At 53.0% G+C, this 25762-nt stretch overlaps 1 protein-coding gene across 1 annotated transcript; it reads right to left on the bottom strand.

Moving 5' to 3' along the window:
* Window positions 1–715: 715 nt before the first annotated feature.
* Window positions 716–25762, bottom strand: LOC308047343 (carboxyl-terminal PDZ ligand of neuronal nitric oxide synthase protein-like; the record flags this gene model as incomplete). The annotated part of the gene is made up of 11 exons (XM_080355759.1): window positions 716–1205; window positions 1639–1996; window positions 2228–2393; window positions 2813–2980; window positions 3787–3947; window positions 4334–4475; window positions 4577–4685; window positions 6074–6132; window positions 6729–6821; window positions 22460–22531; window positions 25658–25762. The coding sequence occupies 11 exons, from the start codon at window positions 25760–25762 to the stop codon at window positions 716–718; spliced, it is 1923 nt and encodes a 640-aa protein (XP_080211885.1).

Raw genomic sequence — 25762 nt, 5'->3', positions numbered from 1 at the left:
GCAGCCTGTAGAGGCACAAGAGGGCTTTCCCACCCGACCCCAAGACATGGGGTGCACCCTCCGGGGGTCACCCACTGCAGCAGTGGGGTCCCAGGACCAGCTCTGCGCCAATTAGTGGTATCTGGGGGTGGCCCCAGCCAGTGTGCGCAGTGGGTGCTGGGCTGTGGGAAAAGGCACCTGTTGGGGAGGCAGTGGTGGCTTCGCTGTGTGGGGACATGGTGGTGGGGCTGCTGTCCCAAAAACAGGGCTGGGCTGGAGGGACCCAGCCCATGGCAGTGTGGTGACAGACTGGCTGTGCTGCACAGCCGTGCTCATGCCTTTGCTGATGGACCGGTTGGCGACAGCAGCCTCGTGTACAGGTGTCCACAGCTCTGTGCTGTGCCCCCAACCTGGGGCTCCTGCTGCTGCAGTCCTGGGGGTGTCTCTGCCTCAGATCATCCCATGGGGAACGGCAGGGACCCCATGTAGCACCGGGCTGCGTTAGCAGGGTCCACACGAGCAGCAGACAGGAGGACGGGGCAGCGGGATGGCAGTGTGAGCTGGTGCAGGCTGGAGGCAGGGGCTGGCCAGGTCGCATCCTGTGTGGCAGGGCGAGCTGCTGTGTGGGACGGGGACAGCAAAGGGACCTGCCTGCCAGCCTGGGCACGGGGGCTCCCAAGCCCAGCGTGGGCTGCTGGGTCTGCCTGCCAGCCAGCTGCCACCTACTGCGGTCCCACTAAGGGGGGACCCTGCTGGGCCCCACAGCAGCGTCCAGCTCTGGTTCAAGCAGCTCATCTTCTGAGAAGCTGATGTGCAAACAGGTGTCATCCGCAGGGGAGAAGGGCAGCGTGCTGTCTGTGGGGCTGGCCAGGGTCGCCAAGTCCTTGGCTGGGGCCTCGCTGGCTGCAGGGTCACAGATGCTGGCCAGGGGGGACATCTGCCCGCTCTCTCCAGCCCTGTCCTTGCCCAGAGCGTGCTGCCAGGTCCTGGCAGGGATGGGCTCCGTGTCGGAGGCAGTGCTCCGCACAGGAGTCTTTGCCTCAAGGTCCAAGAGGGTGAGTGAGCTGGCAGCGATGCTGGTGAGGCTGGAGACACTGGGGCTGGGCAAGCTCACATGGGCAGCATTCTCAGGCTTCACCTCTGCTTCCAGGCTCGGGGAGGTTTTGCTTGACCTTTTGCGTAGGATGGGTGGCGGTGGGTTGAGCTTGGGAATGGGCTGCTGCCGCCTGCGAAGGAAAAGCAGAGGGAGGAGGTGATGGGCATGTACTTACCTGCATGAGGGAGCTTGGGCTGGCTGCCCCAGGCTCTCCAAGAGACCTTTGCTGAATCCCACCAGTGCAACCTGTCGCCTGCCAACATTGGAGCTGGGATGAAGTGACATGGCAATGATTGTTTTGTGGCAGGGGGATAGGCACAGGGGAGGCAGCAACCCCATGGGTGGACACAGGGGTTCCTTGTCCCAACTTAAAGTACCTGAGCCACCAATCAGCCCCGGGCTGCCTGTCCCTGAATGCCCAGAGCACAGCGGCTCCTCCCTTGCCCCTGCTGCCGGCCTTGCTGCACCAGCCCTCCACAGCGTGAGCGCTGCTGGGGGAGCGGGGGGTTCTGCTTGGGGTGTTCCCACTCCAGCCAGAGGGAGACAGAGGTGGCACATCCTACCTGTCCTCTTCCCCTCTGTCCGTGTCGTCCACCTTCTGCCGGCCGCTCCCATTGAGCAGGGCGAATTCGCTGACCTCGGAGCCCTCCACGCGCCGGCTCAGCCCATCCTGCCCCTCCAGTACAGCCAGGCACTCGTCCCCCTCCTTGCTGCCGTAGCGGTGGCCGCCCCTCTCCAGGCCGATGAGGTTGAGGTAGGAGTCCCCGGGGCCCAGGGCTGGCAGCGAGCCAGGGGCCACTGGGCTGCCCAGGATGCTGGCGGGGGTGGAGGTGGACGGCAGGTGAACGTCCAGGCTGTAGTGGTTCTTCAGGTTCAGGGAGAGGGACTGAGCCAGGGACAGGTTTTGCAAGGAGCGGTCAACTGGTGAGAGAGGGACAAGAGGTGCATGAAGAGCTGGGGACTTCCAGCCCAACTGGTCCCCAGGACTGTCAGGGTGCAGAGAAGCCTTGCTAGAACCTGCTGGGATGGTGCTGGGAGCATCCCAGCTGCTCCCTGGGACCGCATGGGGTGCGGAGATGGTCCAGAGGGATGGTGCTGGGAGCAGCAGACCTGCTGCCCCGGTTTCACCCTAGTGCAGGGCACCATGCTCACCTGGCTGCCGGTGCTGCTCCCGGGCTTCCAGCACCGTCAGCTGCCGCACCAGCAAGGAGACGTGCTGCAGCAGGTCCCGGTTGGTCAGGAGGAGCTGCCGGACCCGGGCCTGCGCTTCGATCCGCGCCGCTGTTTCCGCCGCCAGTTGGTCCTTGAGCAGCTGCACCTGCAGACGGGACGAGCGGACCGGGAGCGGCGGCGCTCCAGCGCCCCCTGCCGGCCCCGCCGCGGCACCGAGCCGGGGGTGCAGGGGGTTCTGCTGCCCCTCCGGTAACACGGAAGGGGCCGGGGAGGTGCCCAGCCGGGGCGTGACCGAGCTCCCCGCTTCGATTCTGGTTTGGGGGAAGAGGCACGGGGTGGGGGTGGCTTCCGAAAATGGGGTGAAACGGTGGCTGGTGGCTCAGAGGGGCCCCCCCGTGTGTGTGGCCAGCTGGGTGCCTGGGGGGGCTGGGCCAGGCTGTGTGCGATGCTGTGAGAGATGCTGTGAGCTCCCCGGATCGCTCCCACCCAGCACAGGGTACCTGGCTGGAGGCTGGTGTGGGACAGAAGGGCTGGCGGGTGCTGAGGGGAGGGCAGGACACATACCTGGGCCACGGCCACCTGCGTCTGCTGCTGCTGCTGGAGAAGCTGCTGCTGGAGCAGCTGCAGGCAGTGCTGGGAGGCCAGCGGGGTGATGGAGGCTGAGGAGCAGGGGCTGCTTGGGCTGAGCAGCTGCTGGGAGCCGGCTGGGTGGAGGGAGCAGTTCTCGGCGTCCTGGGCACAAAGAAATGGGCAGAGTGAGTGGATGGACCAGCTCAGGCTGGGATTTAGACCCTGGTTTCCCATGGCACTGACCCCAGCTGACGGGGGCAGCCCTGGGTTTGGTGTCAGGCGCTGCACACCGGTGTGATCCCCAGGACAGGAGTTTTTGGTGCAGCTCGCGCTCCCAGAGCTGGTGGGGCTGCACTGTCTGTGCCGGGTCTCGGCACACAGCCCAGAGCCAGGCAGTGCGTCCCCCGGCAGGCAGCTTCCCACCCAGGCAGTGGGGACGTTTCAGGAAGGGTCCCCTTGCTGTGTGCCCTGCTGGGAGCTGGCCTGTGGTCGCTGCCACCCCTGTCCCCCGCCCTCCTGGCCTGGGCAGCTCCAGCACCAGGAGGAGCAGCGCTGGAAAGCGCTGCCTTCCCAGCAATGAAATGAATCCCATGGAGTGCATTTCACTGCAGCTGTTTTCAGCCAGGCCCTGCAAGCGAGACAATTGTGTGAGATGAAGCGATGCCATTCAGGCTGCTGGGAAGCGCTCGGGGAGAAGCTCTGCAGAGCAGCTATTCATCACAGCGAATGAGCCATGGCCTCACTCCCCGCCCTCTCCTCTCCCCCTGCCCCAGTGCTGGGACATAGCTTGGCTGTAGGTAAGCCCTGTGCTGACCACCCTGCCCTGCCATGGGGGCTGCAAGAGCAGGGAGCCAGGAGGGGGGTCTCCAACGGGGTCTCCATGAAAGACCCTCCTCACTGAGCTGTGATAGTGTCCCCGAGCAGAGGGGCCCCAGCAGCATGGGCTGCCCCCCAAACCCCCCCGTTACCTGGCAGTTCTTATCCTTTGAGGCTTGCCCAGGTTTCAGCATGCCAAGGTCACTCCGGGCGGCGGGCAGGTCTCCGGGTCCCCTCTCGGACACGCAGATGCCGTCAGAGTCGATGCCAACCTCGTCCACATCCGTGACCTTGGAGCTCTTTATCTGGTGAACTTCGAAGGAGACAGATAAATAAACTCAAGCCTCCCGCAGGATCACAGCAAGGAGCCGAGGCCACGAGCAGGGCTGGCAGCCAGGGTGGCAGCTCAGGGACCACAGCCAGGGCTTGCTTCAAGTGTCGGCGTGCAGAGGGGCAGCAAGGGAGCGGGCCAGCCCAGGGGCTGGTGCCTGCAGACCTGCTGGACAACAGGGCTCAGCCTCCACCTTCCTGCTACGCAGTACGAGCGGGTGGATGGGGTGGACTCCCTGTGCCCCCCATGTGAAGGGCCTGAAGCTCTTGCTGTCACTAGATCTGGCCCATGAAGGATGTGCCACCCCATTCCCCACCCCAAAGCCCCCCAGCTGTCCCTGAGGAGGGAGGGGTCTGCCCGCGTGTCACCTTCCAGCGGCTGCTCCTCGGCCGACTTGTCGCTGGCCCCGTCCGCCTGCCCATCGGCGTTCTGCAGGGCGTGCTGCAGGCTCAGCTTGTGGCACACCTCGAAGGCCTGTCCCACCGTGCGCACCACCCGCATGGCCTGGCTCTGCGGAGCAAACCCCCGTGGTGCTCAGGCCCGGTGCTGCTGGGAGCACTGGAGCCTTTGCCCTGCTCCCCGTCCCAGCCGTAGCCCCAGGAACATCCTACCTTCTTCTTCGATTTGAAGACGTTGCACCTAAAGGAGTTGTTAGCGCCGTCCCTTGCAATGTAACTAAATATTTTCAGGTCTTGCGAGTCGTGAGACACGTAGAAGATTCTAGGTGGGAGAGAGACAAAGGGAATTAAACACGTGGTGGAGTCCCTGTCCCCTTGGAGGGTCCTGTGTCCCCAGGGTGGGCTGGCTCTCAGCACCCGGGGTTGGAGGAGCGAGGTGGTGCTGGTGCACAGCCCCTCCTGCAATTTTCCAGGCAGGACATGTCAGATTTAGAAAATGTTTCTGCCTTGCTAGAAAACCTTCTGGTTTCTGAAGCAGGCAAATCTCTCTAAAGATGCTGTGGGAAAGCTAAAAGATCTATAGTATTGGAAACCATGTGGCTATTTTTAGTCTCAGCAATTAATCCCCATCTGGGCTGCAGCATGGCACAACTGCTGCACAGCGAAGGTCCCGCCAGCGTGGGACCCGGCGTGGTGCTGCGCTCGGCAGCAGCGGGGGCACAGCTCAAAACCCAGAGTGTCCCCGGTGCCTCTCCCGGGGTGCTGAGTGTGGTTTCTCTCTCCACTGTTCATGCTGACTCTTTCTCCTCCTTGTGCTGCAAAACCTTTTTAGAAGATCTTTTTATATGTTTGATTTAATTGGGTAAAAATGTGATAAGTGAGTTCAGCTCTGAATAGAGAAGAAACCACAGGGATTTATGAAAGTGGGTTTTTTCTTTTATTCTTTGCTGTCATTGGAATCTTTTTGTGTTTCACTTGCAATTGAAATAATTATTGCTGATGTACTGCACCTTGTAGTGATCTCTAAAGAACCCCAGAAGTGAGAGGTAGGCACGGATAGTGCATTGGCACGTCCTCTGCTCCTTATCTCCTCACCAAGGGTTCTGACGCAGAAAACCATTGGTGATCCCTGCTCACAGTACAATTATTCCCTTGGCAGATCTAGGTGTCTGGAGCCACCTGCGCTCTTAACTGTGTCCGCACGCACCATCGCTGGGGTTGCCCTAAGGAAGCCGTCCCGATGGCTCTGAGGCACCAAGTTTACGTGCAGTGTAACCTTGGGGTGGGGCTTGTGGTCTCCGAAATACTTTGAGATCCCATGGAAAGTCAATACAATCTCACCGTGTCTTGTATGGGTTAATTCCCTGTAAGCGCTTACACCTCAGAAGTGAGCCACGCTCTGAAGGAAAACTGCAGGAAGCCTGTCTTCAGAGCCACAACTGGGGAGTAATTCGGGTTGAAGGCATCTCTGGGGGTCATCTAGTCTAACCCCTGCTCAAAGCAGAGCCAGCTTCAAAGCTATATCAGTCTGTCTCGCTCTCAAATATGTAGGAAAAGGATTTCCCATCAGCAGTAATGTTGCAGCCTTGCTGATTTTTCACGGTCCTTTGGAAAAGCAGTCTTGGTGGAGGTAACTCGGCAGCCGGGAGGATGGATGCGCGTCGCTTGGGGCTGGTGGGCCCTGGCTGGTGTAAACCCCCTCCCGCGTACCTGTACACGGGATCGTGCATCACCACCATCTTGCTCTCGTCCCAGGCCCACTCCTTTCGCTGTTAGCAGAAGGCAGAAATAAAATTACAGTGAGTCAAGTCAAAATGAAAGCACATCAGGCTGGTGGGCAAGAACCCTGGAAAATGGTGTGTTTGTCTCAGGCCAAATCCAGGCTACAGTTTGACTGCATGAACAACGGCTGTTTCATCAGTATCTTGCATAAAATTAGATTTCTTTCATCATTTATCATATCTGGTCATCTGATCACAGACTTCAGGGCTGAAAATGGTCCCTAAGATTAATTTATAGCATTAAATATGCAGAGGAGTAAGGCATTTTGGGGAAGAAAGCTCCAAATGAGGGCTTAGGAGATGTGGGTGCAGTCTACCAGTATTAACAAGAAAAACACTTGTATTTCCTGACAGCTGGACATTTTTTGATAAGGAAAAAAAAAATATACATTCTCTTCCCACAGTGCAATTTTCTCACTCTTTCTTTTCAGCAAGATTTTGTCATTAGTTTGAAAAATGCAGTGTTCTCTTGCAAAAATTATGAGTGGCTTTTAAGAAAAGGCCAGTTTTGGTTACAAGTGTGACCACCCCGAGCAGCGGTGCTGCCCAGCGCTCCTGCCCCCACAGGACCGGGGAAATCTCACCTTCTGCTTCTTGCGCAGAATCACCTTCACCCCGTCCACGGACACAATGATGCTCACTTTCTTCTTCTTAATATTCTTGGCTTTGAATTCATACTGGTGGGAAGAAAAACCCAGGTTAGAAGAGAGGTGGGACTGGGGACAGTGTGCGGTATCAGTCGGTGTTTTACATGAAAATGTCAGCTTTGTGTTTAATCCCAACTGCTGAAGGAAGTGGGAATTTGCTTTATCCTGCTAAGAAACCCCATACTGGGACAGAGTTGCTGCTGTAGCTGGGATGCCAAGCGGGATCCCGGCTTTGTCAGGAGCATCCCTTGGGAAAGGACAAGCAGAACTCAGTCCTCTGGACTACATCCAGACACTGTTAATTCGGATCGGGAAGGACTTTCCTGCTGCCTGGCCGTGCCCTGTCCAGGGGACTCTGCACCAGCAGCAAACAGCAGGCAGTGATTTACGGCATCGCCTGTGCCCTTGTGTGACAGAACTGCATTGCACAGGGAATATAAAATCACTTATGAATTGCAGGGAGGGCCAGATGGGTGGCAATAATGCAATTATACCTCAGTCATTTCCATAATCACATTAACCTCGGTGGGCTCAGGAGACAAACCCAGCTCCTCACCTGCAGGTGTCTGCAGTCTCAACTCTCTTTCATCCATGTTAAAAATTAAACTGCTGGCTTTTAAATGTTGCTTTTGCTGACAGCCAGAAGCATGGCAGAGCCCGTCCGCTCCGGAGACCTGTGTTCGCAGCGCCGGTCCTCACTGGCCCTGCTTTACGCATGATTTTCAGTTTCCAAATACAGCATTTTGATACCCTGTATTTTTCATAGTCCTTCTCTGAAATCCAGTTTTCCTGGTCCAGATCCCCAGTTTATCTAAACCAGCACATCCACTACTGTCAGTGCAGCTACAGTAACAGCCACCACCTACTTATTAAAAAAATAAACCCTTTTGGTTAACTCGATGTGCAGTTACCACAGCTGGAAAGTAGAGGTTACGAATTCCCTGTTTTAATAGTCTAATAATGCCAACGGTGCTGTGACAGAGCTGGGACTCGCCAAAGGAGACATCGCGGGGACACCTGAAGGTGCAGGACTCGGTGTGGCACCCAAGCCCTGCCCAGAAGATCCGCGTCTTTCCAGCTCCTCAGCACCCATTGTAAGACCCGCCAGCCTCACAGGCAGAAAACTGGGTGGCTTTCATGTTCATCAGGCTTTTGATGCTGCTCATTGAATTCTTAGCACTCTGCAAGGTTTATGGTATCAGACAGACCCTGGATTAAGCCATAGCCTTTTGATCTCCCCATGAATTATTACTCTGAGACAAGCTCTTTAAAAAAAATCTATCTATAGCGCCATTGCGTGTGAAGCCAGAGCTAAATTTGCTATACACGTTTTTTATTTATAGGGAGGAGTGAAACGATGGGTGAGGTGGTGAGTGCATCCTGCCGCGGGGACCCGCAGGAGGGGGCTCAGCGCCCAGAGCTTCACCCCCTGCCCGGCTCCCCCAGCCCAGCCTGGCCTGGAGCTTCCCCTCCCCTCCGCTCAGCACCGCCAAACTGTTTCTCCTTGTCTGCTTGCATGAATGTCAATAAAACCGGGATAGATTGTTCTGCCCGCTAAAGAGCTATTTATCTTTCTTTATACACAAATGGCTGGGAAAATACTAGCTGAGCTTTCCAAGAAAGAGAGAGCAATACAGTGTATTTTCCCCTTGTAGCAACAGGGGTGCAATTACATTCAAAAAAGGCTCTTTACTCAAAGGCTTTAAGCGAAGTCCAAGTCTGGATTGTGCAGAGATGCTTTTTCTCTCTCTCTTGGACAGAAAGCAACAATCGGGAGCTGCGGCAGCGCATCTCCGGGTGCTGCCAGGAGCGATGGCGAGTCCCTGTGAGCCCAGGAAACCCCAGCCAGCTGCACCACACCACCCCAGCCCCACTTCGGGCCAGGTACGGGGCTGCAGCTCCGAGCAGAGCCGCCCAGTGGGTGAGCTCCCATGCTCTGCCGCGGGGCACATGGGGCAGGTGGGAGCAGAGCTCAGCACTTCTCCCCTGCCCCAGCGACACACACCCCGCACACAGCGTCCGCAGCGGTTCTGGCCCCCGCAGTCTGCAGGCGGCACCCGCAGGCTCTGCCCTTTGCCGTAGCACCGCGAGCGAGGAGAGGCCGGTGCGTTCGTCCTGGTCGCTGCCGCATCCTCGTCAGAGCACCCATGGTGGCCAATGTGTGCTCAGCCCAGCAGAGGCGCCGGGGTCCAACCCACAGGCAGCATTAGCTTGGCCTGAAACCAGTCACAACTCATTGGGCCCCAAAATCTTTTCCATAGGGTGAAAGCCCTCAAGCAGCAGGAGCTGGGACACCAGCTGGGCGAGAGCTCGCTGACCCCGAGAGCAGCGCTGGGCGACAGCCGCACCGCTTGGATCGGGCTCACTCTCCATCTCCACACGTAAGAGGCAGATGGGCTACAGCTTCAGTCATTTAATTGCTTCCTGTCAGGCAGGAATCAGTACTTTAATTAACTGCGATTTATATAAGGACAAAAAAGCACATGAAAAAATGCACTCCAAGATAGCAGACTTTATCCCCTATAAAAATGTTCATGCATAAACCAACAGAGAACAAAGCTCAAGGCTCCTGGCTAAGCTGGCTCTGTCACCACAGAGCAAAGTCTAGTCACTGATTATTTTTTTAAATTCTTTTCTTACTATTGAATTGATGTGATTTTTTTTTTCCAAATTTGTCAAGGTTACCGACAAATCCAAACCCACGCAGCAGCGTTCATCTTCTCTGCTGCCTTCTGAGGTTCAGTCGCTATTCTCTTGCTGCTTGTGATATCCTGTGGGGAAAGCTTTCCACATGTTAAAGGATCTGGAGCTGCCCTTACAAGTAGCGACTCAGCAGATGAGCCTGGCAGCTTCCTTAGCTATGGAGACAAGATGGGACGTTTTATTAGAAACTGCAGGACAAAAAGGGCAATGCATCTCATTTAATTTAGCAGATTCATTAATTCTATCTCTGATGTGTCTGACCTGGAATACTTTCCATTTCTGCTTTTAAATCCCCATATTCAAATCCTTGCCTTTCATACAGTCCCCCACACTGTTGCCATGTAATATTAACTTACCCAAGAGCTGAAGACTGTATGACTAGAAATGTTAATGGCGCCACGTAATGCATATTTCATTTGATAATTTCACCAAGCAGATATAAATTACACATGCAGTTACCAGCTTCCATCTGCTGATGAAAGAGATGGGCTAATGCACATTGGAAATCATATGCAGTTTCCAGCACTAAGAACAACTTGCATGAAAAGAGTTATTCAAGGAAGCAATTCTTAATGTGATTAATTACTGAAGGTATCAGGGCCTTCATTATGCAAATGAAAACTGTCATAAAACAGAGAGTTTGCAAGTCTTGGAGGCAGTCTCTGTTTCCAAAAAATGCATCTTCCCCATTATCAAAGAGCAGAAGGGCCAGACCTGTGCGAGGCGGCGCAGCCAGGGCTCGTCCCTGCCGCGGGCCACACGGCGCTGGCTGCCGCGCTGCCCACTGCGCTGCCCACGCTGTGTCACGGGAAATCAAGGCAGAGGCTCTCCAGGTTTATGAAACAGGAGTACGTCAGTGCTCCCACATGCTGCTGGGCAAGTACTTTGCTTGCATGCCCAAAGGAAGATGCCCCGGCTTGGAAAGGGATGACTTCTTCCCGCAGCTGTGAATTCTCCGGGCAGCCCTCAGCCTGTCCTGCCCCGGCCTCCCCTCGGCCAGCTGCGGGATTTCCGTGTCCAGAAACAGCGCCACGAAAAGGAGCGATCCCTGCCCCTTCCCAAACCCCACCCAACACACAGACACAGGCATGGCAATGGGGAGGTGGAGATCTGCTGGGCTGTGCTTCCTGCAGCGTGGCTGTGGGGAGTGTCAGCCCATGCCCCCGCGTGGGACACATCCTGCCCTCCCGCCCGGCGCACCCACCAATGCCGCAAGCGCCATTTCAGGAATTAAAGCCACGATGGATCCAAGTATTTCATGTTCAGGAACGTAATTAGTTTCAAACCGAGCTGACCTGCGCAGCATGAGGACACAGCGTTATCTCGACTGCTGTTTGAATTACGGATGCTTGGAGTGTTGCTGCTTGGAACTGATGCTGCAGAAAACTCCCCAGCTCTCCTGGCCAGCACAGCTCAGCCCAGCGCTATGTGCCACCAGGACCTGACAAACCAGCAGCGTCGTTCCCACACTCTTTGGACCACGGGCTGCGGTCCAGCCCCAATCCCCCCTGAGTCACCGTGGCCCCTTCTGCACGACGTCCCACCTTCCCGTGACAGCCCCGCCGGGCTGCGGCGTTTCACCGGTCAGCCCCAGCCGCACAGCCTGCGGCTGGAAACCGCTGGGTTATGGCCTGGCCTTTGTTGGCCTTGGGAAGCATGTGCCTGTCTGAATGCCCTGAACTCGCCGTGCCCGGCGGGGCGCGCTCCCGGGGACGTGGCCGGGGCGAATGCAGCCGGGCATAGTCTGGGTCTGTGCTGCAGTAACTGGGCAACACGGACACAAAAGCGACGCAGGAAGCGGTGGAGTCCGGGAGCGCACCTCCTGCCCGGTGGAAAAATGAGAATTTATGATCCTTGGAAACATAAAACTGTTCAGTGGAAAGCAGAAACCGAAGGGGGAGTACAATAGGCAAGGAGAATGCTGGCAATGTACCCAAAGTCTTTTTTTTCTCATTTAAATTAGCTCCTTCCACCATCCAACAAATTCTCTGCAGATACCGCGGCCCGTTCCCCACACAGTGAGCTGAAGGGGACCAAGGAGCAATCACAGCCCCGATGGGTTTGTAGGAGTCCCTGGAGGAGCCACAAGGAGATGTGACCCCAGTTCATCACACACGGTTTATGTATTTATTCCCAATTCTGTGCTTTGGCAGCAGTGCTGCTGCCTGCAGAGCCAGGCAGGACTCAGACCCTTCAACAATGTCAGGTGGCATTTGCAGGTTTGTGCTCCAACCCTGGAGCTGTGACTGAGGTGCTAATGGTCCTGACAGCCACACCCAGGGCCTCCACCCACACCCCCACCCATGAGCTGCATTTAAGCTCAGCTCTGGGCTATCAACCCCTTCCTGGGCTCCAGTGTAGGAGTGTTGGTCTCTAGTTCAGCCACAGCCACACCTGGCCATGGCCCTGCTGAACCCAGGCTGAAGACTGACTTGACTTCCCAGCTTGGCCTCAGATCTCTCTCATCAGCAAGGACCTGCCTGAAGACCTTCAGTCCCCACGGCCACCCAGCCATCAACTCCAGAGCAGCTCAGGTCCTGCTGCAGCCTTGAGCCGCGCTCTCCCTGGCTTGGGGAGCCTATTTACAGAGTAGATGGATCTGGAGAGAAACACCAAACTGCTCCTTAATGTGAGAATGGGGAATGCAAGCGGCACCCCGGCCCGGCAGCAGGGACTGAGGTCTGGTCCTCCGCGGAGCAGGTGCAGACGGCCCTGTGTCCCCTGCTCGGACAGCTGGAATTGGTCACAGGTACCGTGAGCCTGAGGAAGAGAGGAAGTGGCACTTCTCTAAAGGTGAGGTGGTGAAGGCAAAGGATGTGGCTGGACTTTAGATGCTCTTCTGGGACAGTCAGAAGGATGCGGAGGACAGAGTTACACCCATGGGGGAGAGCAGAGCTCCTGTAGGTGACGAGAGCGGGTGGGCAGACCAGCAGTGGCTCTTTAATTAGTCTTTCCACCTCTGAAAACAGGCGGACTGTTCTGGAACAAGGCTTCTTTGCCTGCTTTTAAAGAAGGGTGGGATAAAAGCGGCCTTTTCAAGGCGTGCTCCGTGTTCCAGAGATACTGTGACACTGCCGAGCTCCATCCCCGGGGCACAAGCAGCGCTGAAGCCCAGCGCAAGGTGACATCATCTGGCCTTTGGTGCCTCTCTGACAAAAGCGCCATTGTGTGACTGTCACTTCCAGGAACCCCCTGCTGTCCCCAGGTTTATTAGGGAGCTTTCCCACACACAGCCTTTCAATCCTCGCGTCCCCAGGGCAGGCCAGCCACAGCTCCCAGGGAAGCTGGGTCTTATTTTCCTCCCCACCTCTATTCACTTTGCAGGAGAAAACAAATTACCTTTTCCTCTGCAGTGCTTTGGATGATTAATTAGTTTGACTAATGAAGTAGTGTCTTGGGACCCCACCCCAATGGAGTCTCATGTACCAGGCACAGAGCACATGAGCATGAAAATGATCCCTACCTCAAAGAGCTGTTAGGTTACTGCAGACAAAAAGTGCTAATTTCATTAGAAGCAGGTCAGATTCACCTGAAATAACCCTTAGAAGTGAAACTGCAATTATACACTGTGATACCTTCAAGTAATTCTGTATTTTCCCCATAAACATGTGTCAAGAGGCCCTGCAGAGAAGGTCCTGGTTCTGTACAAATGTTTCATATCCTAGTTGCCCTCCCGTCTGGTATGTAGGACAAGAGGCAGCTTAGGAGACTGAATTCTTTTAAAACTTGTTCATCAATGTTCAAACAACAAAGCTCAGAAGAGCAGGAGCCAGGACCCTGTAGCAGGCTCAGAGCTCCATGAAAAAGCCTCAGGCCCCCTATGTGGCTGTGGGAAGGTAATGAAGTATTTCGTGTGTTGGTTTCTCATCCCCTAAGCAAGGATGCTGATTTTCTGCTGCATTCATTCAGTTGTTCTGGTTACGGCCAGTCCCCTGCTAAGTGTCAGCTACCCAGCCAGGCCAGCAGATACTGCTCGTACCGACACACACAGGGAGCAACTGAGGATTTCTGCTGCTCGCTCCAAAATCCCTATTGTACATTTGGTGCCTTCCAACCCCTCCCCGTGAGCCTGGCAGCAGGGAGATGCTCCTTGCTCCCTTCTTGGTGTTATGGCTCAGCTGTGCAGAGGGAAGAGAGGAGATGATGCCCTCAGAGAAGCAGGAGGGAAGATAGGACAGGGGTGATTAATGGGATGGCTTTGCTTTCTCTCTGGGAGCTATTTTTTTTGCTTGCTTGGAGAGAGAATGAAAATTAAAAGTCAATTTCTAGTTCTTCTGTGTCTCTTCACAGGACCATTTGTGACAGTTGTTTTTTGGGGTATACAACACCTGGTCCAGGTGACCAGTCCAGGCCATGGGAGCCAGCAGGACCTGCCGCGCTGTGAGAGCTGCAGGGTGTGCGGTGGGGGCTCTGGGGTGCTGAACGAGGGCACAGCACAGCAAGGAATCCTAATCCTGCTGCCATGCTGAGGCTCTGATAAAGGCAGGTGCCAGGATTTCAGGCCTCTAAATAATGCAACATTTCCCTCTGCGTTTATGTAATGATGTTATTTCAGTGCAGGTAGTCCACACGGAGTGGGACGGCAAACTGGGGGTGAAGGCAGCGAGAGCGGGCAGGGAGGCGAGGCTCCCAGGGCTCTATATGGGCAGGTGAGGGTAAGATGGAGAAGGCAGCAGAGAGAAGACCCAGGTGTTCAAACCAGTAACTAAATCAACCCAGCCCCTGCTCCCAGGAGGGGCAGTTGTGACCTACTGCGGTTCTCCACCTTGGATGTGAGGAAGCAAGATGTGTGGGAGTCCAGCATTGCCTGGGGGCAACGGCATGAAAATAAGAAAATGGAAGTTTAGGCCCCGTAATCATTAACAGCAGGAGCACAGGCTGCAGCAGGACTGAACCGGTCCGTGATGGCTTGGGATCACTGAACCTTGGAGCCTCAGGAACAGCATGCGGCTCTGCGGTAGGTACCGGGTGCTGGTGGTAGGGAGCAGCATCTGGGCCAGTTCCATAAAGGACCCATGTCCCTGAAGAGGAACCGTGGGCATCACACCTTCCTGCAGCCAGCCGTAAACACCTAATCCTCCATCACACTGCATCTAGTCTGAACATGTCCCGCTGCTCTTCTTCCTGTGACAAGAATTGGTTTTAGTATGAGAAGCCTGGAGCTCGGGGGGTTGGTGGGACTCCTGGGTGCGCTGCAGCTGGCTGTGCAGCGGGCGGCTGGGGCCCTGCGCCGGTGCTCTGTGCACTGCCAGGGGCCGGACCCCTCCTGCAGCCTGGCGTGGTCCCTGCAGCAGCGCTCACAGAAGGATGGAGGAAGGGACAAGTGACTCGGGTGTCTTGAAAACAGTCAGGCGGTTGCCAATTAGTCCAAATAACCCATCTGGCCCACGGAAAGGCCATTTAGAGAATGTCTAATCAGTGCTGCAGGAAAGAAAGCAAGCCATTCCATAATGCCTTTGAAAAGTCCCTACTCCCTCATCAAAGTATCCTTCCCTCCAGGGACCCATTCAAGACTTCTGTTCTGTAGATTTATCATAGAGTTATTTGGTCAAAACATGAAGTAGCTTGTCAAAGTATTATGTTAAGCAGCACCAATTCTGTTTGCCTTCAGGCCTCATTTAGTACAGAACAAAAAGCAGAATGAAGCAAGCACGGGTAGAACCAAGCTATTGTTACCAAACCTTATTTTGCTAGGCAGAATTTTGCTTTCTGGTCATGGTCCCTCAGGGTCCTCTCTCCTCAGAACACCATAAAGTACAAAGGGCCCTTGCACTGGACAAGATCCAGACAGCACCTGCTGCTGTGGCACCAGGTCCAGCCTTCCACGCCCACTGCGGACCCTCCTAAGAACCAGAAATGCTGAGGTCAAAGCACAAGGTCACACCACAGCTGCTACCTGTTTGCTTTCTATTTGTTCCATTTTTCCCTGCATGCAGACAGTTTCACCCACGGGACAGGTTGCAGTGTATTTTCATGGACCACTCTGATTAGTTCCTGCTCCTGAAATGTGTCAAGGCACCTCCTTGTTAACGAGCTCATCCAGCGTGCTCGGTGCCACTCTGGTCGCCATCTCAGTTACTTTTTTCAGGCACTGATAAAGCAGCAGCTTTGAGTCATGGCTGATTGTTCTATACCAGAATGTAATTTGAAAGCCATTATATTTTATCTCTGCAATACTCTACAACTAGTAACATACTTGTTGAAAAAGCTACTTTATTTCAAACTAGTTACAAGCTTTGCAGAGATTTCATATGCTGATATTTCTGAGATTTTAGCTAGTGAAATCAAATGCTGCAGCAATATAATGATAATACTGTTAAAGCCACTTTCTTTTACAATTTGAAGGTTCCTGCCTCATTGCCAAGGTTTAGCATTGGACAAAAAGCTCTGTCTTGTTTTATTTAGTACTAACATTTTAATTTAGCTTCTGTTTAACTGCTGCCTTTATTAGCCTTCAACCAAACTCCAATCCATCATGACTCTTAGGCAAAAACAATATTAATCTGTCTAGTTCCACCCCCTCCTTGGAGGAGCCATCCAGTTTTCAGCACTCTGCGGAAGGCATTGAAAGGTCGCTGTTGCTTAGAGATGACACATTTCGCTGACTGATCCTTCCATCCATCTGTTATCAATCACACACGGCGCACTGTCTGAGCAGGGCACAAGAACTCGGGCATCTACAATCACCCGTCACTTCTCAAAAACTAGGGCATCGCATGTGGCTACTGGGAAAGCTCTAAGCCATCCTCTGTCATGGCTGTATTTGCAGTCAGACCAGACCCCGCTCATTTCAGCTCAGAAGTGAAGTGGCAGGAGAGAACTAACTCATTCTGTGGCAACAAGTCCAGAGGTGATATAGATTGGAGATGAGCAGAGGGGATACCTGCAAGAGATTCTAAGTCAGTGGGGCCGCTCTATGGCACAGGGAGATGTCCCTGAGCAGCAGGCTGGATCCTCGTGTAAGCTCAGAGGTGTTTGTTCCTCTCCTCCCACTCGAGACACACAGCAGAGCAGTCAGTTCCCCACCACAGATGCACAACGCTGCCTAGAAACGCTGTGCATGACACCACTGCAAAAACATCTCGGTAAGAGCTTCTTCCCTTTGCGTTATGGTAATATGGAGAGTAGAAACTGGATAAAATAAGCTTGGCTTAGTCTGAAATATGGCAGACTCAATTATTCTAGAAAAGCAGCTTCTGTATTAAAGGCATTTCTTCAGTTCATGAAAATTAAAGTTTTTGTAAGGCTAGTAAAGCAGCCTACGTGTGAAAAGCAATTGAGCCTGTCAAGGTGACTATAGACTGGAGAACACATGTAGAGAGGCCTAAGGAGCTGCACCTGCATCACTCAGCATTCCCCCTTCCTTGGGCCTTCATGGTGAGGGACCTCCGGGACATGCTGTCCCACCTGGTGGTTTGGCTAATTAGGGCTGCAGGGCACACTGGGAAAGGGGAGAGGCTACAAAACTCAGTGGGAGAGGAGCAGGGGCTGGTTGGGAGGCTGCAGCTTGGCTGGTGGTAAAAATGAGGCTCTGCAGCCTTAATCTGAGGCTGCTCATTTTGCCTGGAGAAATGTGTTCTTGCCCACCCTCTGCCAGGTGGATTGCCCCGCTCCTCACCGCTGGCCGTGCTGTGGGAAGGCAAGACCTGCAATGTGGCTGCTATCTCCTAATGTAAGGTGGCTTCTCCTCCCAAGGGCATCTCTGTCAGGTCTGTTATCTTCTTAAAGACCAGCAAACAGACAGCTGGAACCAAACTCAGGTGCTGTTTGCAGTATGGAACAGTAAAATGCTTTTTGGTAGAGCAGGGTACTGAATAGTCGTAGCTTCAGTACAGCTTGCCTTTGTTAAACCCATTACCTAGCCCTCTGGCATGGGAGAGGGCAAAGAACCTGCTGAGGGGGCTGTGGTGGTGAAGGCTCCAGCAAAGGAGTAACAGAAGGGATGCAAAATCCCCCTTATAATGAAGAGTCTAATGTGTGAGTCTGTGTGCACCAGAGACGCCTGCAGAGCTGCTGCCTAGATATTAATTGGAGCATTCAGGTCTAAGGGCCTCTGTCTCGCACCAGATCTCCTTCTCTTGGGCAGGAGGTGTCCTGGGCTCAGGTGGGGCCGTGGAGCACACTGCAGGAACCCTCTGCTGCTCAGCAAGCCCAGCCTGATCCCCATCCCTGTGCAGGAGACTCTGCTATAGCTGCAACAAATAGAGGAAAACAAACTAATGAGGCATTAGGGCTAAACTTAGCTGCAATTAACACTTAATTACCATCCTGAAAACACTTGCTGTATTTTGCCAGGGCCTAGAAAGGTAAAACCAATTAACTTAATCTTGTGTGGTAGAAACCTTGAACTGCCTCAGATGCCTGGCATGGATGGGACCCCGGCAGTAGCTGGTGTTTCCTGGGGCTGAGCAGTCCTGCCAGTGGTAATGGGACACAGCCTTGCCTGGGGAAGAGAAGGGACATACGGTGACAATGCCTTGAGCCAAGTCACCCCTCTGCTCTTGATACCTTGTGGCAGTCTTGGCTTTCTTAGCCTACTTGTCTGCTCCTGACTGCTCTTCTGTGGGCTTGTAGCTTTGTTGTGTTGACTGGTGTTCTCCCTAAATGAAGCAGATAGCAGGTGAGGTTGCAAGCAAAGGTGTGTGGGCTGCTGGAAAGGGAGGCAGAAGTAGAGAAAGATCCAGAGACTAAGCAGAGGACACAAAGCATCCGCGATCGCCTGCCAATCTCCTTCCAAGGCACTAGTGCACGTTCCTCAAGGTTTTTTTCAGTAGACTTGTAGGCTGTGCTGAGGGAGGATTGAATACAGTCTGATCATGTACTGGCTGCGTGAAGCTGCATGAGCCTTTCTGCTTTGGAGAAGAGCCAGAACTGTCACCAGACTTTCTGCAAAAGGTATCAGAGCAAGTTTGTACACGCTCATGTATACTTGGTTTGGATATCTAAACTCACTGCTCTCTCCTAGAGGCTATAGGCTCTGTTTAATGTGTCAGCATAAGCAACTCTTGCATGGATCTCCAGAGAAGTAGGGAAGGTGTTCTAGAAAAAGATGCTCTCTTGGAGATCGTGGCATACTTTGGGTTACATACGTTGTGCTTTTGGTATGTGGGAGAAGGAGGAAGAGAAAGGTACATGCTTGGGGAAGCTTGTCCCTCTAAAGTCCTCTCATCTTTCCAGTTTTTTTGCAACTTACAGCCTGGCACGGCTTTATGTGTAAACTGCCATATGAAACCAGCCCAGCTCTCGGACTGGGAGCGGGTGGTTCTGTGTGGCTGTCCCTGCCGTCTCGCCTTCCTAAAGCGCACTGTGCGATTGTAACTTTTATTCATCCTGATTTAAACTGATGCCATGTCACACTTCAACGCTACCAGACGATATTTGGCAGTCAATGTGATTTACAGTGTAGCTAGATTGCGCTTCCTCACTAGAATACCAGGTGGAGAAATTGCAAAGCATTGAGGCTCCGCTTCAGAGCACGGATGCAGCAAGAATGATCGGGATAAGAGGGAGGCTGAAGTGAGAACCTTGTTCTCATGCCAAGGAGAACTTGGGCATTTCTGATGTATCCTGTGTCAAGATTGAGAAATGCTTCTGTTTCCCTGGCATACTGGCCCCTAGGGAAAACAACTTCTCAATTAAATTAAGCCAAAGAAATGTGTAGGTAACAAGAATCACATTAGTCTGGATGCCTGCCTCCTGTTTGTTCATCCCAGTGCTTGGATGGGCACAGCACCAGTTGACTGTTCCCTTGTGAAATCATTAGATAATCCAGAATCTGTCTAGGGAAACGGTGACCCTGCTGAATCAGAGAGTTGTTTGGGCCCTCGAGAAGGCCTTTCACGTTCTTCATGTTATCTGCCACTTCTGCAGGGAGAAAAATCTTCTACAGTACATAAGCTCCCTGGAGTGCTGAGAAAGCTCCAATATCTGCAGATGAATCCACTTCAGCAGAGAGCCAGCCCCACCAGAACGCGGATCCCGAGCGCAGGAGCTGGCGCAGGCGCTGCCAGGACCTGGGTGGCCTCGGGCAGCAGGAGACGGCGGGCACAGAACGTCGCTGCTCCTGGGAGGTGGAGGAACCTGCCTGCGCTGGGCGCCTGCAGCTGGACTCCCATAAACACCACCTTGAATAAGTACATTGGGCTCCGACAGGCACAGCAAGTAGCAAACTAATTTCATCACCTCCCCTGCCAGGGCAAGAGGAGGTAGAGGGATTACTTTGAACTCTGATGATCATATAATAACACGGCAGCTGTATGCAGCTAATAATCCACGGGAAGGATTAGCAAACTTTAAGTTGTCTAGCTCTGTATGATAGGAAGCTTAGAACAGCAGCTTCCCTGTGCTACCTATGGCATTTACATTCCTTCCAGTGGAAGCACAGAACATGATGAGACAAGGTTTTCTAGTCTGTTATGAAATGGGAATCTAATGTGTGACTAATGGAGTATTGCTAGCAATTCTACAGGCATCCATTCAGTCTGGAATATGGATTTAAGCTTTACTATGAGAGTGCATCTTAAATACCTCATGCAAAAGAGCAGATTGTGATTTCAGCAGACTAATGTTAAAATGTGTCATTTGAGGCTCTCTAGGAGTAATGTCCTATAGTCTGTGTGCTCTGCATGTCCCAAATCTGCAAGCAGACTGCTCTGCTAACGCGAGGAGAATACCCCTGAGCTCCTCCCAGCCTCCCTGGTATAATTCATACACAACTGGCGAAAGAGTCCAGTACAAACCACAGGATGGGAAGGTGCCAAGGAGAAGACTTGGCAACTGGAATTGCCAGCTGGAGTGCTTACCACCTTCCCTCTGTCCCCACATTCTAAGGACAACTTTGAGTGCTGGGTAGCTCAAGGTTTTTTCCCTGGGGCAAGCGCTTTTAATCACAGATTGGAGACCAGAATCAGACACGGTAGCAGGAAGGCAGTTTCAGAGCTTCTATCAACTTACTAATGAGTAACCAGAGTAACCAGCTTGGTCAGAGCCTGGGAAAATACAGGGCTGTGACTCCTCATCCTCCTCCCTGGTCCCCTCCTGGGGTGGCAGAAGCCATGAGTAACACCCTGCCCGCGCTCTGGGCTGTCCCCGTGCTCAGACGCTCTGTCACCGGCTGCTCCGGCGATGGCTCACGCCGCCTCCTCCCATGTTGCAGGGCACACAGAGCGGTGTAGGAAACGTTGCGCGAGGGCTTGTACTGTGTGACTTTTCTCTTCTGCTCCAGTAGAGACTTCCAGTGGAACACTGGAGCGCACAAAGGACGAAAGCCTCAGCACAATGTGCCCCTGCCAGCGCTTGGCAGAGCTGCAGGACCTTCCTCGCCCTTGCAGTGCGAACAGGCACTGCCACTCACAATCAGATGGTCGCAAAATACTAGTTTCTAGCTTCTTCCAGTGTCTCCTCCCAGTTGCAACTGGTGCTGCTGAAAGTCCATGGGAAAAAAACCCAGTATAGACAAGGCCTCTGCATGCAAATGAATGCTACATAAATAACCCCCATCTTCCCTCAGTTCCTAGGTTGTGTACTCTATGCACTAGAATTCTCTTCAAAGACCTCCCAGTTCATTCTTTATGCTCTAATTAAGGATCAGTGCCAATTAACTATTGTCAATAGAGGAGCATCTTCCGCTCAGCAGCCAGGAAGTGTCTGAATAAGATCCTGCTGTACAATACGCCCATGAAAAGGGAAGCCCTCCCTTTTTGGAAAGGGTTTCCAAGATTAAAAACTCACTATAGAACACAAGATGCCTACTTAAAAATTATTGTGTGATAAAATTAACTGATGGCATCCACGAATGCAGAGTAGTTCCTTACATGCCTCACATAGCACCCACGTGTATTACCGCACTGCCAAGGCTCTGAGCTGGACACCATCATGGCAATAGTGGGTGTGAAAATGGAATGCAGCACCTTCTAGAAACTGATATTAAAGTACTGTCTGCTTTTTTTGGCAAGGGTGTTATCCTGTCACAGATCAGAAGTGCAGTGTCAAGTCTGATATTGACTCAGATCAAAAATTACCAATAGTTATGTCAGCATCTAAACTGCCCTGGTAGTCCTCACCTTGCCTTTGCTTCCTATAGATGTTCACCTGTTCCATAAATAACCAGGCAATTTAGACTGCTGTTGCGCTGTGTTCCAAGCACGAGCTTTGCGAATAGTCTGAGCAGGCAAAGGCAGGGGAATGTCATTTCTGAGCCTGGCTGGAGATGAACACAGTAGCTCCCCAGCCAGTTACAGGCTAAGTTTAAAAAGCGGCATTCTAAATGAAAATTAGATGGTTAAACACTGTGGGGGGGAAGGGGAAAATACAATAATCCCTTCAAAGCTTTAAATGGAAGATTCTCAAACCTGCTTCAGCTGACGCGAGGCATGTGAACAGCCTCAGAATTAAGACCCCTTCAAAACTTCAGCCAGGCACAACAGCTGCGCTGCCGTTTGGGGGAGATACACTTGAACTGGTTATACACGAAGCAGATGTAAGCTACCCACCCTGCTAATCGTGGCTAAATCTGGGGATCATTCACAGGCTGTTCTGAGGAATAAAGGGCTGGAGAAGGAAAAGCGCAGACTTGATGATGAGAAACAGGAACTGTAAAACTGTGCTGGAGGATTGGGGAAAGCAGCAAATTATTCCATGAGCAGCAGAATCCACAAAGTCTAATCTGATGGGATTTACATCCATAACAGCTGCCAGGCCACTGATATTTCAATATACAATAACATAATATATTTGGAACTGTCAATGAGTTTGAATGCTTTTGTGGAGCAGATTGCATACATCTCATTTTTCACACAGAAAAAAATCCCAAACAGGGTATAAAAATGTCTTGTATTCAATCCCTATACCGGCTCAGCAGAAACTAGGGGTTTATGGTTGAGTTTTGCCAAGTGATCCTTTTGGAAAGAGCAGGGGATGGGGCTGTGCTAATATGTCTTGGGAATTGCTGGCTCTGCTGGACTTACCCGAATCCTCCTCATGGCTGCCACGATCTCCACGCGGCTGTTGGGCCTGGGTACGTCCAAGCTACCGATGTACTGAAAGACAGAACAGTGAGATGTCTGTGAAGTAATGCACAAGTTAATGGTGTAGGCTTCTTCAAAACAAACAGCATCTCATTAATTTAGTCCTTGTTTGGTTAGACTCTCTTGACCCATAACATGACAGGAATATCTGTTATGGATAATATTATCAGAGTCAGGGAGAAGTTAATGGATTTCTAACACTGGGCATGAGCTTCTGACCTCATTCAGATTCTGGATGTGCCTCTACCTGCGCTTTGCAGAGCAGCATCTATCGCTAATCAAGTTACAATCCCTTGGGTCTGAAAATGGGACTGTCCATCCTCTGTCATTCCTCACTACATCTGCTTTTAAAATACTCGTAACTAAAAGCACATAAGAGTTGGAAAGTTGCCATGCTGTGCAGCAACTAGCTCTTCTGGAAAAGGATCATGGTTCTGGCCTGACTTTTCAGTCTGGACTATCCTCCCTCTGAACACCATGGTCCCCACTTGGCTGGACCTATCTGCAGAATCCTGGTAAACCCACTCAAATCCATGTCCTACACCAGTTGTTTTTAACTGTGCTTGCAGGAGCTGCTGAACTTGGTGCTGGTGGGTTCTGAGTGGGGTCTGTGGCTCCCTTGCCAAAACACAGCCCATCGCTGCATGGTGGGCACAGGTTAGCACGGGGCAGCTTGCAAAGCTTAGTTCCCCTCTCAAGAGCATTTTGTGCATGAATCTTGCCTGTTTGAGCGTGTGGTTTCAAGTTGTGGGTTGTTGCGATATACGTATCAATGGAAACAAAATACTTTCCCAGGAGCAGCCCCATATCTGTCACTGTTACTGACACAGTTCTGGTTTTATTTCTCTACTGTAACGCTTGCAGCTTGCAATGGATTTTAACTTCGAAAAACTTCTGCTTAATAGGGCTTTGAGAGATGAGTTCTCTTGGCTCGGTATTTACTGCTCTTTCGTCTGTCTTGAAACAAACACTGTAAGCAATCAGAAAGGTCATCTGGCTTTTCTGATGCTTCTGTAAATGCCTTTGCAAAATGGCATTTTTAAGAGCAGTTAAGTTCAGCCGTTGCCTTTGGTAAACCACAAGAGAGTGAAACCACCCAGATCATGAGAGCTTGAGGGCAGCAGGGAAGGGAGTGGCAGAGCCAGGATTTCTTTCAGCCCTGGTTGATGAGGGCATATCCATGTTGCTCCAGATCCGCGGTCTCCTTGGTTTGCAGACACCTCCTTCCCGCTTCGTGATGGCTGTCGGTACAGTCACAGGTAATCCAGATCAGTTCGGTGCAGCCGCCTGGCCTTTTGTCGGCGAACGGCGCTGCAGCGGGAACAGGCCACGCTACCAAAGATAAATTAATAGCAGGGGTAGGAGGAGCGCTGGTGACTGCTGCGCCAGGAAAGATTCTCGCAAGCTCCTCACTTTGGCCTTGCCGCAGGGTCTGGGGGCTGGCGCAGAGCCCTGCCAGCCCACCGAGCGCTGCATAAACCTGCCCACCAGCAGCTCCCAGTCCTGAAGTTTGTCCCTGAAGATGACAGGGCAAGTGAGACAGTTTGGTATGCAGAGATTACAGGCTGGATGTGGTCAGTAGGATGGGCTGATGTGAGCCACCCGGCAGGCAGTGCCAGCCCCATCGTTGCCAGAGCTGCAGCCAAGTGATGAGCCCACAATGAGCGTCCTAATTGCAAGAGACAGACTTCACAGCAGAGCCGAGCGAGCGTGTTACTAAGGTAATGCAAACGCCATCTCAGACCCACACATCCCACAGCCTTATCCACTCTGAATAGTTCTGGATGCCTGAAGCTGTCAATCTGAAGAAGCCCATTTCACTCAGTTACAGTTTTCTTGTATTTTAAAAATCAAAATATGGATTTTTCTTCTCAGCACAGTCTGCAGGACAGCAAATGTTAATTTAAAAAAAGATTAATTCTTTTTCTCCCCTAAGGAAGAGATATTTTTAAAATACATGATTAACTGTCTATTCAAATCCATCCTAGATCCTGCTTAAATCTTACAGATCTTTTAGCAGGAAAACCAAAATGCACAAAATTCGCATTTCAAAGCTTTATTTGAATATATATGCCCCTTCTTTCTAGCTCAGGAGGCAGCAGGCGTGAATTCCATTTCTAATCTGTGTTAGGCCACCTGCAAAGAGGGAAGGGAACCCTAGAGTTGCTCCAGCAAAATGCAATTCTTCTTGTCGGCTGAATTATAAACCCATTCCCTGCGCTCTCTACAGAATGTCAATTCCAATGGAGTCACTTTCTGAGAGTGAAGCTGCGCTGCCAGGTCGTTCACCGTGATCAATATGAAATTTCTGACAATATCGGTATTTCCTCCTGATGCCTGAAGGCTGAATGTGTCTAAACAAAGACCCTGCCTGCCCAGGTTTTCATGCAGGGAACAGGTCAGAAGGAACATGGCACTGATATGGTGGTTTTAAGCCGCACGGAGCAGTCTGCTGGTCTCCAGGGGGACCCAGAGCTGTCACCTGGCTGCGGCAGGGACGCGGTCCTGCCCGGTGGGGACAGGACGGGCATGGATCGAGCAAGGACAAGGACGTGCACCTGGCACAAGCAGCATCCTCCACTGGCTGGAGGAGCCTTTCCAGGTCATTTCTCTAATGAAGCGCGCAAGGTGGCTTCTGAGGATTAAACAGCTGAGAAAAATACTAGGAAAAGAGCAAGAACCTGTTTGATTGTGATGATCAAACGTCAGGCTTTCGTGATTTATCGGTGTTTTCTTTAGACCTCCTTAGATCTGGCACACAGTTGCGTGGGCCAGGGGCACTTCCAGAGCCAGGAAACACACCCGGGGCAGGGCTGGAGGGGGCACAGCGAGCCCGGCCACGACCCGCGGTGCTGCCGGCCCCGCGTCCAGCACCGGCCCCGCGTCCAGCACCGGCCCCGCGTCCAGCACCGGCCCCGCCGCTGGCACCTGCTCGGCCCAGGAGCCCCAGCCCGCGGGTCTCTGTGCCCAGGGCCGGTCGGCACCAGGCAGGGGCCGGAGGGCCCAACGCCGCGGGGGATCCCGCCGGGGCCGCCTCGGCCTCTGCCAAAGCCCCCGGAGCCTGGAGGGGCGAGCGGCTCTGGCAGGCGGGGGGTCCCCGGCAGCGGCCGGGGCCGGGGGAGCGCGGCCGGGGCTCACCTTGGCCTGGAAGTGGATGCCGTGCTGGAAGGCCTCCTCGTTGTGCAGCGGGACGCGGGAGTCGCAGCCATCGTCCACCAGGTTGTACCGGTTCTTCACCGGCAT

This window comes from Nesoenas mayeri, assembly GCF_963082525.1.
Source record: "Nesoenas mayeri genome assembly, chromosome: 18".
NCBI lineage: Eukaryota > Metazoa > Chordata > Aves > Columbiformes > Columbidae > Nesoenas > Nesoenas mayeri.
Note: the sequence above shows the minus strand (reverse complement) of the source record. Positions and strands in the feature narration are given on the sequence as shown.